Source organism: Pseudorasbora parva, chromosome 16 (assembly GCF_024679245.1).
Source record: "Pseudorasbora parva isolate DD20220531a chromosome 16, ASM2467924v1, whole genome shotgun sequence".
NCBI classification, from domain to species: Eukaryota; Metazoa; Chordata; class Actinopteri; order Cypriniformes; family Gobionidae; genus Pseudorasbora; species Pseudorasbora parva.
This window is the reverse complement of record NC_090187.1, coordinates 40,081,832-40,096,741: the sequence shown is the minus strand read 5'-3', so window position 1 is coordinate 40,096,741 and position 14,910 is coordinate 40,081,832. Positions and strand designations below refer to the sequence as shown.

The 14,910-nt window shown below is 37.6% G+C and overlaps 2 protein-coding genes across 3 annotated transcripts; one reads left to right on the top strand and one right to left on the bottom strand.

Annotated features, from left to right (window-relative positions):
- The first annotated feature begins 127 nt into the window (after positions 1 to 127).
- On the top strand, positions 128 to 9,672 carry nucb2b (nucleobindin 2b). 2 transcript variants are annotated; one of them, XM_067419020.1, is made up of 14 exons: positions 128 to 281; positions 1,785 to 1,910; positions 2,326 to 2,433; positions 2,535 to 2,667; positions 2,909 to 3,012; positions 4,309 to 4,494; positions 6,292 to 6,382; positions 6,459 to 6,517; positions 6,625 to 6,717; positions 6,798 to 6,887; positions 7,509 to 7,679; positions 8,064 to 8,124; positions 8,233 to 8,341; positions 8,963 to 9,672. In XM_067419020.1, exons 2-13 carry the CDS (start codon positions 1,785 to 1,787, stop codon positions 8,313 to 8,315), a joined length of 1,305 nt encoding a protein of 434 aa, XP_067275121.1. In that variant the 5' UTR covers positions 128 to 281; the 3' UTR covers positions 8,316 to 8,341; positions 8,963 to 9,672. The 2 variants fall into 2 exon arrangements, with proteins under 2 accessions (XP_067275121.1, XP_067275120.1); XM_067419019.1 differs by having other exon boundaries at positions 8,233 to 9,672.
- Positions 8,923 to 13,120, bottom strand: LOC137043003 (uncharacterized). The gene is made up of 7 exons (XM_067419022.1): positions 12,867 to 13,120; positions 12,650 to 12,774; positions 12,490 to 12,556; positions 10,111 to 10,264; positions 9,881 to 10,026; positions 9,665 to 9,775; positions 8,923 to 9,126 (listed from the first exon to the last, which is right to left on the bottom strand). Exons 1-7 carry the CDS (start codon positions 13,026 to 13,028, stop codon positions 8,935 to 8,937), a joined length of 957 nt encoding a protein of 318 aa, XP_067275123.1. The 5' UTR covers positions 13,029 to 13,120; the 3' UTR covers positions 8,923 to 8,934.
- Positions 13,121 to 14,910: the final 1,790 nt, after the last annotated feature.

Below are 14,910 nucleotides of genomic sequence, written 5' to 3'. Positions count from 1 at the left end.
AACAAGTACTTGCCAGGTTACCATGGCAACCGTTGAAAGGCAGATTGCATGCCCAATGACAGACCAACACTCAAAAATCAAATACGGAAGCGCCACGGCTCCTCCAATCACACGAGCGAGGGGCGTGGCTATATGTTACACATTAGGAACTGTGTTTACCACATATCAGGTAAAACAAGTTGCAAATGGTCCGTCAGAGCGATTATCCGTAAGGCTTGATCGAGACGAAGACAGCTACACCGACAAAGTTTGTAAATACTACTCTCAGGGGATCTTTTAGGGTAGGTGCTCACCTGTTGCGTCTCATACAATGTCAGCTGCTGTATTCTGTTTTACAACTGATGCTTAAAGACACGTATGGTGTTGGGGTAATACAGTTTTGTGTTCAAAGAAATAAATCCAAATTTGGATTTATTTGCTCGTAGTTACTGAAAATGATGTATTGCCTGTTACAGAGAATGACAAGGTTTATCTAACACGTGCAAGTGACGTCATTGTATGGTTGTAGGAAGATCCCTTTTAATAACGTAATGAAAATTACTTAGATGTTTTCTTGTTGCGTATGACAAAATCACCGGTGTTAAATGATAAGATGTCTCCAATATTAAAAACTAACACTGAATCAGTGTAGGGACTGATGATTGTTAGTGATGATGACACCTGCTGTTAAAGGGATAGTTCACCCAAAAATGAAATGTATTTCATCATTTACTCGTCCTCAAGTTCTTCCAAACCCGCTGAACAAAAAATGAGACATTTTAAAGAATATGGGTAACCAGACAGTTTATAGGCTCCATTGACTTCCATAGTATGGGGGTGGGGGATATTATAGAAGTCAATGGGGATCCATCAACTGTTTGTAAATAGTGTGTGTGTGTGTGTGTGTGTGTGTGTGTGTGTGTGTGTGTGTGTGTGTGTGTGTGTGTGTGTGTGTGTGTGTGTGTGTGTGTGTGTGTGTGGCAGAGGAAAGACATTCATACATGTTTGGAACAACTTGAGTGTCTGTGAATAAATTACGACATAATTTATTTTATTTTTGGGTGAACTGTCCCTTTAATGTGGGTGAGTCCTGCCCTGCAAAAAAATAAAAACTCGCTGTTTGGATGTCAAATGTCAATGAATGGATCATTATTGCAGTGATTATTGTGTTTCTAGCATGTAATATGTTTGGCAACAACTCGTCCAACCCTAATAGATGGAGTGTGTAGCTTTTCATCTCTTAAACAACCATGTGGGAAGACACATCCTGGCTATATTCCAGGATGACAATATTGAGATTCATCAGCTCAAACTGAGAAAGAAAAGGGCCGGGCAGTGTAAATATTAGAGGTGTAACAATATATTGTGTCAATGCAAAACATGCTTCAATATGTATTGTGGATAGTTAAATTACTATCAGTGTGTGTGAGAGAATTCAAGTTTACAGAATTTTTGTCAGTAGGCTACATTAAACTACTGTATATAAATAGCCTAATGCAATGGTGAAATATGTGTGGGTCCTCATAATGCCGATGGTCTTATGTTACCAGTAGAAAATGGCCTACGTTATTTTAAATATAGGCTATCTAGTCGGTGATAAAGTGCAAGCATATTCATCTAAAATATGTATTTTGAGCTTCAGAATCATGAATATTTTTATTCTGGTGTCACTATTGTCCCGTGCATCGTGTTTCCAAGTCCAAGCCTATTCATTTCCACCCCCAACATAATACCAAGTTGGGTATCATTACACCCCTAAAGTTATAAACATTCAAAATGACAGTGGTGATGTTGTCCTTTCACAGATGTGGGGACCGTCACACTGCTGCTTGATACTGTGTCTGTGGGCTTGTTTAGATGCACTGCCAGTTGCTGTGGATAAAACCAAAGTGAGCCCTCCCATAGAGAAACTGGAGGCACCCAAAAGTGAAGTAAGTAATTTAAATCAATACATTATTTGTGTGTATATATATATATATATATATATATATATATATATATATATATATATATATATAATATGTGTGTGTGTGTGTCTTTTAAGTTTCTAACTTTTATACTAGGCTATACAAGTCTTTATAGTAATGCGAGACATGCTAGTCTGTTGTTTGAATAGGTGTGATGCTTCTCGCTGATATGCCATTTGCAAATTTTAGACAGGTTTGGTGAGCATGTATTATATATATATAATGTAATGCCTGCTTACAATAAGGAGAGAGTGTTAGACCTAGACAGACTGGCTTGGTCCTTTGGTCCAAACGTTTATTATCATGTAGGTTTAAAAAGATTTAGTTTCCTTAGTCTCGTTTTTACTTCAATGTGTACGTCTTATTTGCATTAATTTAGGACACTGGATTACACTATGATCGATATCTCAGAGAGGTTATTGACTTCCTGGAAAAGGACCCACATTTCAAAGAGAAACTACATAACACGGACATGGAAGATATCAAGGTATTGCAGCACCTTTTTTCCCAGTTTTACTTTGCAGAGGTTTAATCCGATTATCTAAACACTGTGTTGCTTACCTCTCATTCCCTGTTTGGTGAAAACAGCAAGGGAAGCTAGCTAAAGAGTTGGACTTTGTCAACCATCACGTGAGAACTAAACTTGATGAGCTAAAGAGGCAAGAAGTGAACAGACTGCGCACCCTAATCAAAGCCAAACAAGACATGGCTGGAGATAGAGGTAACACAATTGTTTTATTGTTGTAGCATATAGTGAAATGTCCTCCACCATCTCGTTTCTTTGTTTCATTTACGGTCGGCGGGCTCAGAGAGCACAGATATGGGAGGATACAGAACATTGTGTCTGAAAGTGTCATTCATCAAACTCTCCATATCACGGTTTACTTTATAAACCAGTGACTCTAGCCTGCTGCAAAGACATGAAACGTATGATAAATGAGATGCTTTCAATTTCCCTCAAGGTATGATGGTGGACTACCAAGCCCTTTTGAAACAGTTTGAGCATCTGAATAACATGAATCCACACACATTCGAGGTGGAAGACTTGGATCGCCTCATTAAATCGGTAGGGTCTAAATCTGACTTCCTGTTCGTTTCTTTCTACACTGACTAATAAATGCTGTCACACATTTGTGCTCTGGGCATAAAATTTCATTTTTGGCAGGTGAAAATGTACTGGCAATAAAATGTTTATTACCAGATTATATATTTGAAAATTAAATAAAATATGTTTTCCCTATTACCAAGGGATTTTGTTGATTTAGCTGTTACTCCTTCTGTATTTATGACACAAAATGCAGATCATTTATCGCAAGCAGCATCATACGACAGGAGCCAGTCTCTATGTCTCTGTGTAACTTCACCTGTCACAAAAATATTTTAATATTGTTCCTGTAGATTAAACAGTACTGCATGACGCTATCAAGAAATACCGGTGGATTTTATATATAATAGATACATTTTTTTAAACATATTCTTTTAAAAGGCATCTGAAAAAATCAACAGTGCAATGTCAAAAGTATCGATTTTTAAATGCATATTGAATATAGATACTGAAATATCTGAAATGCTTCCAATATTCATTTTAAATTTGACTCATTCCCACAAATTTTGCTCTCGCACCCAACGTATGCGCACAAAGCTGCCTCTGAAGACTAAATTTAGTTATTTTTCGCGTCTTATTGTGCTTCATTCAAATACACACAAAATAATGTCAAAATGCCTTGGTGAGTATTCACGTAAACACAGTCAGTTATGTTATAAGTGAATGTAAACAGTTGAGAAAGAAAACGCTTGTGTGACAGTATAATGGATCTGTGCATCAGGTCTTAAAGTGACAGTAGCCTATTAAACCTGCTGCAAAATTATGAGAGTGTATTAAAAATATCTCTATGGCAGTTATCCCCCATGGCATTGATGTCAAAATTGTGGCAAGTGAAAATGATGAGTGGCTAGTAACTTTGGAAAACCACTAGCCACAGTGATTGGTGTGCAGAAAGGTTAATGCCAAGCCCTGCCCTGAATGCAATGCCAGTTGCTTTGAAAATGTAACTGTACATTTTCACTTTGATGGTGGCCTAATATGTCCAAGATAATTTTCTGAGGATAAATAAAAAGCAAAAAGTAAAGAATACTACTAACAAGACTCTTTCGGTGTTTGATTTATGCACATCTCTGTCCTCAGGCTAGGGTCAGGCTATAATTCTTGCATTTCAGCTCCAAACATACAATGTTACAGGTGTTAATAAAGTTACTAGTCAAGTAGCAAGTTTTATTTGCCAAGTGCAATTCAAGATTGCTTGGAAATTTTTACATCACATGTTCACATTTTCCTTTCGACTTGTTTCCTTTTCTTGCTAAGGCCACTAATGACCTGGAAAACTTTGACAAGGAACGCCACGAAGAGTTCAAGAAGTACGAGATGTTGAAGGAACACGAGCGGAGGCAACACCTTAAGACGCTGGATGAGGAGATGCGAAAAAAAGAGGAGGAACACTACGAAGAGATGAAGAAGAAACATGCAGACCATCCCAAAATCAATCACCCAGTAAGCTAAAGACACACTACTGTTATAATCAAGTGAGCCAGTTTGTGATACTGCTTAATTCTATAATCATTTTTTTATTTCTATTATAAATAGCATTTGCCCCTAGTGGCCAGAATTGTATGGAACCTTTTCTATGCTTGCTGTTTAAAGTCGCTTAAAATGGAAATTCACCCGATTTGTTTTCTAAATGCATGTTATTGAGTTTATAGAGTGGTGCAGGGATGGCATACTTTTGTCGGCCAAAACCTATAGCCGAGTTAGCATTTTAGCACTTCCCGTTCCATCGCCCTGAAGTCATTTGGTGTTTTGAAATGTTTTTTTTGGTTAAATGGTTGAAATAAGGTCTGTGGTGAACACAAGCACAAGAGATATTCATGTTTTATTATACTATATGAAATACATCAGTAATATCCCATTTTACTTGCGGTATAACGTGACTAAATGGGACTACAGAGGTTGTCTGGGACATTAAGGCCCCATCTACACGGAGACGCGTTTAGCTGTATACGTATACATTTTGGACCGTTTCAGCGTTTCGTCCACACGGATCTGGCGTTCTAGAAGCATGAATCCGATATTTTCTGAAACCGGGTCCCAAAGTGGATAAATCTGAAAACGATCCTCTTCCGCTTTCGTGTGTACAGCGAATCCGTATATTTTCTGAAACTGTGATGCCATCACACTACGTCTAGCGGTGAAAGAGTTAAGGGATACAACTATGGGCACTGGGCACATCAATATCGCGTCATTTAATTACCGTATCTGCATTATTGTAAGGGTATGTTTTGGGTTAGGGTAGGTGTAGGCATTAATAAAACACATCTGTTAAGTAGCAAATGTATTTATTGTTATTTTATTGTGAGATTTTGCCTCACCTCCGACCACTGCTGTACTCCTGCTAGCCACAACTCTTCTTCTCCATTTTTAGTGTATTTCTGTGGCAGAATTACAGCGCCACACACTGGCCTGGCATGCAAACTACATCGTTTTTAGTCAGTTTCGGTAATCTCGTGTGGATGCATATATTTCTTGAAATGAGGAAAAAAAAGATCGGATTGGGAAAGCGCTGGCTTCGTGTGGACGGGGCCTAAATGTCATTAGTCCAAGAGAAACTTCTCTACGCAACATTCACTTTCACAGCCTTGTTGTGTTTATAATCACGCTCTTGCAGACTATTATAACTTGAACTTTCTGGGGAAGTCACGTGACCATGGTGTAGGTAGTTTTATAGCCTACGATTAGCTTTTGACTTCTGCTGATTTACACTTTAAAAATCATAAAGTTCTTCCATTTCTGAAGATTATCATGATGAACAAAATTTCCAAGAATCATAAGCCAAAGTCCTTATTTTCGGCAATAATCCAGCAGCCAATGGAAAAATCCTATAGGGTTTTGTCAAGGGAGCCAAGGTGATGCAAATTTGAATTGGCCTACAAAAATGCATAATCTCTGCACCACTCTATTGTGAACGATTCATTCATTTGTAATTAACTTGTCATTTTTAATCAAATTGTGACATTCACGAATAATTTTGTCCGCATAAACCTCTCCTTTCTTACGATCAAATGCAAGTTCATGTTCAGGTCTGCCTCCGCCCAATCAAAAACTGATGCATAGAACCAAGAACTGCCCTATACTTTTTTCTTTTCGATAATCCATTTCACTTCATCAGAATATGAAAGAAAAGATCTGTCACTATTTCTGATGCATCGCATTTTGAAATGTTGGATAATTGTGAGTAAATCACATTTGAATCATAAAATCTTAACATTTGGAGGATTTGGTCTGTATAAATAGGGTAGTCAAGACCAGCTGAAGGAGGTCTGGGAGGAATCCGATGGTTTGGATCCCAATGAATTTGACCCAAAGACGTTCTTCAAACTTCATGGTGAGCTCATTGAGCCTCTCTGTTCTGTACACAGATTACATCACAGCACGACTCTGACATCTGTTTGCTCTCACAGACTCTAATGGAGATGGCTACTTTGATGAGCAAGAGCTCGAGGCGCTGTTTACCAAAGAGGTTCCACTTAATAACCTTTCCGTTCAGAGCTCTCACATTGGTGAATCTTTGAGAATGAAGTGGCTTTATGGGGGGCTAAATCTGATGTTTGTTTCCAACATGTTCAGCTAGAGAAGATCTATGATCCCACACGTGAAGAGGACGACATGCTGGAAATGGAGGAGGACAGATTTCGTATGAGAGAGCATGTGATGAATGAGGTGGGAGCATTAATGTTCTAATGATATGATTTCAAAGATATTTCACTTGTAATTATTTGTTATGTATTGTCTGCCCATAGATTGACACTAACAAAGACAGGCTCGTTTCACTCAGTGAATTTATTACTGCCACAGATAAGAGAGAATTTCTAGAGCCGGATGGATGGGAGGTAATTTTTTTTTTAAACATTTTCAGTCAACGTGAAATTAAAATCAAAGCTATTTGTGAACTGTGTTTCTACTGTTTGAAAGTTTGGGTTTAGTAAGGGTGTTTTTTTGACACAAATTTATTAAAGACATTTATAATGTTACAGATCATTTATATCTCAAATGTTCTTTTTAACTTTCAGTAACACTTTATTTGAATGTGTCCTTGTTGCATGTATTTACTATAGTAATAACTAAATTAGGCACAATACTACTCAGTGCTTAAATGTACAATTACACTGTAACGGGGACACTGCAACCAAAAATTTTCACATAAAATATTTTTTTAATGTTGTTTCCAAAATTGCTAATAATTAGAATCTTTTCATATTAGCATATTAGAAGGACTTCTGAAGACTGAAAGTTCAGTTTTGCCATCACAGGAATACAATTCAGTACAAAGCTGTAGAAAGTAGATGCTTTAAATTCTGATACTATTTCTGAATATTTTCACTGTAGTTTTGACCAAATAAATGCAGTAATGGTGAGCATAAACTTTAAAAGTCTTACCGATCCCAAACTTTTGAGCGGTGGTGTAAAATGGTTTTCTTTACATCACTTTCCTTTGTCTGCTTCCTCTTGAGACTCTGGAACAGAATCCAGTCTACACTGAAGAAGAGCTGAGAGAGTTTGAGGAGCATCTCGCCCGAGAGGAGCACGACCTGAACCAGAAGACAAATGACCTGCTGAAACAGCGGGATGAGCTGGAGAGACAACAGGAACAGCTTAACGCCAATAAAATTGAACTTCAGCGGGTAGGAGAGCGAAACTAGAGACTAACTTGCACCCAGACACTGTGTGAGAGATGCGTACATTCCCACAGTCCAGGAAAAAAAAATCAGCTTTGCCATTTACAGGAATAAATTACATTTTCAAATGTATTATAACAGATTTACATCATCATATTTCACGATATAACTTTTTTTTAATCAAAATGGTGAGCATAAGAATCTACTTTCAAAAGCTAAATTAATCTTAATCCAAACTTTTTACAATAGATAGTCATTCAAGACTATAAGCATAACAATTATCATTAAATTATGAATCGAAATATAATCACAAATGCAGTCACATAATGGAAATGTCTTGTCAACCTCATGTTATTGATTATTCGCCTATTCAACCTGTGTTTCCTTTAGGCCGTAGAGCACATGGAGCGGTTGAAAACACAAAATACAGAGATTCCAGTGGAGGCCAAAGGTCAGTGCAGTTCTTTTACATTTTTTTTGTCAATGGCATATGCTGTCATAAGGAACAAAATATTGATTTTTTTTTCTATCATAACTGTTCTTTGTCTTGCAAATGCAGTGCCTTCCACTGTGAAGATATTACCTGGGGACTCTCAGCCTTTATCACAAGGTCACCAGCAGGACCTCCCCACACATTTTTAGAAGCTCAAGCTCTTCTCTGTGTCTGTGTATGTCAGTTCTGTTGTATTTAATGTCAATTATTTCCATCCTCACATTCAAAAGAAACATTTACTGTCTCTTAGCAAAGACCATGGCATTCCTTATTGTCAAAAACAAAACGATAATATTCACCAAACATTTGCACAAACATTGCCTAAACTAACAGGATTAATCTTTTCATATTTGGTCGTATTAAAGCCCCACAATTATATATTTAATTTAATTAATATTCAGCATTATTAAAAATATAGGTGTAAGATATAGATACAAAGTATAAAATCACTGGATAACAATATCATCACATATTACAAAACAATGCCAATCTGGCCTGTATTTAATTCAAGAATAGCATGTATATATTTTCACTTCAGCTTCAGTTGAAAGTCAATCAAAGATGTACAAAGTTTCTTCAAATTTTGATGAATTAATTTATTATAGTATCATTGTTTTCAACCAGTATTTTTCTGTATGAATCTATACACTTATAAAAATGTACAGAATTCCTAACCTTTGTAATTTCAAGAGTAAGTGACTGTGCTTTAATTAAATGAATTATCAGCTCCACCAACCTTTGTTTATACATACAATTATAAAATTCCACTTAAACCACATCCTCTTTTTTGCCATAGATATCATTAACCCTTGATAAAAGGAAATCCAATGACTTAACAGGAGGATATTTATCGGATCCATCACAGCATGAAATGATGGCCTCATCATCAGGGTGTGCAAAGAATGCCAGACACTGACGTGTGCTGGTGTCACCTGCAGGGGGCAGCAAAACCCTGTGAACCTGAGGGTTTAATATCAGAAGAGAATATTAGAAAATAAATAAATGAGCATTTGTGCCTGCGCACTCTTTCAGCTGCGTTGGTTCAAGAATATTTTCCCATGGGATAAGTCTTCATTAAAGCGTTTAAGCCATGAACCAAACCAACCAGATGTCGTTTTCGTCTGTGGTGTTCATTTAAAATACATTATAGTAAATCTTTTTTCTGTATTTTATCTCAAGTGACCTATTGTCAATGAGTATATTAAATGGCAACTATGTTGAGTACATTTGTCAAGGTTTGCAATGTTATATTAAAATGTGAGGCTAACCTGATGAAGAAAATACAATTTGGTTGGCCTGCCATTGAAATTATGAATTAAATATATTAATGGTAGTTCATGGGAGTAAATAATCCTGACTGAGCTCTATTGGTGTCATTTTCTGTACAGCATCATGGGTAATGCAGTTTTTTACCATGAACTCCACTGTTAAACTCTTTTAAAAATAAGAAATAATGCACTCTATTCAATGAAATGCCATATTAAATAAAGACACTTACTGCAGACACATACACATCACTGGTCCATCTTTGCATCACGTCTGCTATGTTAATCAAAACTGTTCCAGGAATGCTTGGGGCTGAAATAAATTCACCAGCCCGGTTCAGAACCTGGAGAACACACAGAGACAAAGGTACTGTCACATGCATCCTTAATGATTGAGAACCACAGTATACATGGGGGGGAAAGTCCTTCTTCCCTTTTGTTCTACACACCTGCAGTCCACTCTCTGGGCTTTGGAAGAGCAGAGTGATGCTACCAAAATCACTGTGTTCACCACAGCGCAGCTGATTGTCCTTCACACATGTGCTGTTCACCGGAGGGTAGTACAGAGACCGTAGTGTGGTTGCATTCCCATCACCTTAAAATAAACCAAACCACATCATAAAGGTCTTCTCAGCCACGGACTCACTGGGAGGAAGAAGACATATATAAAGTTGCTTACTTCCAATATGTTTATGTACACTGATGAAGACTTCTGAATCCAGGCCCAACCCAAGAGCCATCAGTCGGAGCACTCTGAGAGAGAGTTCCTTACAGCGCAGGAAGAATGATACCTGGGCATCTCGAAAATCTTCTACTCCTTCTGAAGGCCAATTCTGAGCACATTGAGAGGAGAAGATTATAAAGTTTACAATCACAAATGCTGAGGTTATGTTAAGTTTCTTAATGATAAAGCTTAATATATTTGTTCCTCCCATTACATTTTTTATACCATCATGCAGTCCCTTTAGGGGCTCGGTATAAAACAAACACACAACACCAAAGCTGCACCCAAAATCGCATACTTCCCTAAGTGGGTAAGGAAAGTATTCAGACCCCCTTAACATTTTCACTCTTTGTTAAATTGCAGCTATTTGCTAAAAAGTAATTTTTCTCTCTCATTAATGTACACATAGCACCCCATATTGACAGAAAAAACAGAGTTGTAGACATTTTTGCAGATTTATTAAAAAAGAAAACCACATGTGAAATATCAATTGGTCCTAAGTATTCAGACCCTTTGCTGTGACACTCATACAGGTCCTTCTCAAAAAAAAATCCATAATGAAATGATAATTTAACTTTCATATATTTTAGATTCATTGCACACCAACTGAAATATTTCAGGTCTTTTATTGTTTTAATACTGATGATTTTGGCATACAGCTCATGAAAACCCAAAATTCCTGTCTCAAAAAATTAGCATATCATGAAAAGGTTCTGTAAACGAGCTATTAAGCTAATCATCTGAATCAACTAATTAACTCTAAACACCTGCAAAAGATTCGTGAGGCTTTTAAAAACTCCCAGCCTGGTTCATTACTCAAAACCGCAATCATGGGTAAAACTGCCGACCTGACTGCTGTCCAGAAGGCCATCATTGACATCCTCAGCGAGAAGGTAAGACACAGAAAGAAATTTCTGAACGAAATATGATTCTCTGGTCTGATGAGACCAAGATAGAACTTTTTGGCCTTCATTTTAAACGGTATGTGTGAAGAAAAATATCAACTGTCTAATACAGTCCCAAGAGTGAAGCATGGTGGTGGCAGCATCATGCTGTGGGGGTGTTTTTCAGCTGCAAGGACAGGATGACTGGTTGCAATCGAGGGAAAGATGAATGCGGCCAAGTACAGGAATTTCCTGGATGAAAACCTTCTCCCAAGTGCTCAAGACCTCAGACTGGGCTAAAGGTTCACATTCCAACAAGACAATGACCCTAAGCACACAGCCAAAATAACAAAGGAGTGGCTTCACAGCAACTCTGTGAATGCTCTTGAATGGCCCAGCCAGAGCCCCGACTTAAACCCAATTGAGCATCTCTGGAGAGACCTGAAAATGGCTGTCCACCAACGTTTACCATCCAACCGGACAGAACTGGAGTGAATCTGCAAGGAGGAATGGCAGAGGATCCCCAAATCCAGGTGTGAAAAACTTGTTGCTTTTTTTTTTTTTTTTTAACACTCATGCCTGTATTAGATCAAAAGGGAGCTTCTACTAAATACTGAGCAAAGGGTCTGAATACTTAGGACCATGTGATATTTCAGTTTGTCTTTTTTAATAAATCTGCAAAAATGTCAACAATTCTGTGTTTTTCTGTCAATGTGGGGTGCTGTGTGTACATGATTGAGAAACATTTTTTACTTAAATGATTTTAGCAATCATGCACACCATTGACTTCTATAGTATGGAAATACCCTATAGAAGGCAATGTTGTCCCATTGGAACCACTTAAGGGGGAGTAAATTATGACAGAATTTTGTGTGAAGAATCCCTTAAAGGAACACAACACAATTTTTGAAAATAGGCTAATTTCCCAACTCTCCTAGTGTTAAAATGTTGAGTTTTACCGTTTTGTTTTGGGTTTTTTTTAAACAATTTAGCCGATCTCCAGATCTGGAGGTAGAACTTTTTGCATATCTTAGCATAATACACTGATTAGACTGTTAGCATCTTGCTCCAAAGAAAAAAAAAAATTACCAAAGAGTTTCCATATTTTTCCTATTTAAAACTTGACTCTTCTGTAATTACATTGTGTACTAAGATTGGTGGAAAATTAAAAGTTGCAATTTTCTAGGCCGATATGAAACTACAGGCTACCTGTAGACTCATTTTTGTTCATGTTAGTTCACAGTGCATTAATAATGTTAACAAGATTTTAATAAACTATTAGTAAATGTTGAAATTAATGAAGATGAATAAATGCTTTATAATTGCATTTAATTGTTAGTTCACGTTAACAAATGCAGTTAACTAATAAACCTTATTGCAAATTTATGCAAGTGTTATGGTTAAATTGGGAGACAGAAAGGAGAAACGATGAGAAGAAATTGATATTTACGATATCTGCTTTCAAATATGCTATATTATACGCCTCCTTCAGATCACCTGGACGGCAAGGATTCAGACTGAAATGACAGGATTACAAACCATTCAAATGTTTGTTCATTATTCATGAGTTTTACAGTAACGTTAATGCTTCTGAATCTAGACTGACGTGCCTTTCATTTTCCACCGAAACCCAGCCATGGTGTAGTTTACACGAGAAACTGTCCCTGCTGAAAGGCTTCTTCATGTCTTCTGGCAAACAGAAGAACTTCTTCGAAACACGCATGACATTTTCCACCTGAAAAAGTGAACAGAGAAATAATAGATAGCCAGCTACAAACAATATAAAACTTCTCTTAAGTAACAATGAAAAAAAAAAAAATCACAAACCTCTTCCTGATTTATGCCCGTGTTTTTCAGATAAACAAATCCCACCTCAGTAAAGGCCCTTCTCAACTCTTTACTTAACTTTTCCAAGTTAGCAGCCGGTACATCAGCTTTTCCCAGTTCGTAGACATTGAAATCCAAGACGGGTATCTCCATACTTTCCATCGAGAGACCAAAACTCTTCTTCTTTGATAAATGCAGCGCAGTCAGTTATTGAACCGTTATTGAACGATGCAGAGTCAAAGATATCCACCAATGAATGAGCTAACATCGGAGTACAAAGATCACAATTTCAGCCTATTCAATGTGCTCCTGTTTTGCAGGACAGTGGGGGTGGTTACAACGTTGCTTATTCCTTCAAGAATGAGCTTTTTCAAACCTGGCCTGGGGGCTCCCCAGCCCTGCACATTTTGTATGTCACACAAAAATGTTTAGAGCTGGGGTGCCTCCAGGACCGGTTTGAAAACCACTGCTAGAGTGATATATGCTCATATAGCCCCTTTATCTTTAAAGAAGAAAGAAGCCACGTTTTTAAGTTGGGTTTTGGGTATAATCTATTAATATATTTGTATTAATATATTTTGCCTTTCTAATTAAAAAAAAAGTCTCTCTGAATGCGAAAAGTGTTCCAACCGTCCCCACTCTCCCCTACTGTATAAACTTTGTAGTATGCAGTACAATGCACATTAATACTTTTATAAAGCAAAGTAATGGCTGCTGTAAATTCAGCTTCGCCATTACAGGAATATATTTCAAATTAATATGTGTTAAAATAGGGGAAAAAAATTACACCATAATATTTCACAAATTATTATTGATCAAACTTGTGAGCATACCATTGTAAGCGTGGAAAAGCTGGAAGACCCTGAGCCTCCTGGTTTGAGAATGGCTACTCTTTGAGAAAACAAAGGACATTTTTGGAATCTGGCAAAATTAGCATCCCCACCCGAGACGCAATCACACTGAGTCAATCACCTGTTGAGCAACACAGGGTCATGAAGATGTGCACCAATGAATGACCAAACGGAGTGCAAAGATTAAGATTATTTCAGCCTATACAACATGCTACTGTTTTGCAATGTACTGTTTAAACTTTGTAGTATGCAGTGCAATGTATGCTAAATACCTTTTCCAAAAATGCTTTCTGAAAACAATATAGAATAATTACACACAAACGGCTCATACACACCGGCAGACACACCCAATTTAGTTCTTGCAGTCTCTACTAACAAGCTGGTGAGCTGGACGGTAGTAGAGTCCCAAGCCAGAGTTTATTGACATACTGTATAGTGTAAGGGGCAAAGACCCTAATATGAAAAGGCCGGACTCACAGAGGCCGGACACCATCATAATGATGGGGCCTATGTGCTTGAAATGCAGGGACATATGAGTTCTAGACCCCTAAGCGCTAACTGTGAAGGGCTGGGCTCATAGATACTCCGCTTGACCACACCCAGGAAGGAGCCATGAGCGAGCCTTGACGCCTCTGGGGCACTGCAGGTCCATAGAAGCGTAGGTCAAAGCGAGGGCATCCACCAACCATCTGGATAATCTTTGCTTCGTGACCGGAAGCCCTTTGGTGCAACCACCGAAACTTACAAAAAGCTGTCTTCCACTGTGAAGATATTACCTGGGGACTCTCAGCCTTTATCACAAGGTCACCAGCAGGACCTCCCCACACATTTTTAGAAGCTCAAGCTCTTCTCTGTGTCTGTGTATGTCAGTTCTGTTGTATTTAATGTCAATTATTTCCATCCTCACATTCAAAAGAAACATTTACTGTCTCTTAGCAAAGACCATGGCATTCCTTATTATCAAAAACAAAACGATAATATTCAGCAAACTTTAGTTATGGTATCCCAAAGTATGTAATCGGTTAACAGAATTCTCTCAGAGGACAGGGATTGTACTTGAAACGTGTGTTTAGAGATGTTATCTATTTAAATATCTACTTATGATTTGCACAAACATGGCCTTACCTCACAGGATTAATCTCTTTTCATATTTAGTCACATTAAAAGCCCCCTACAATTCAGTATTCCTACTG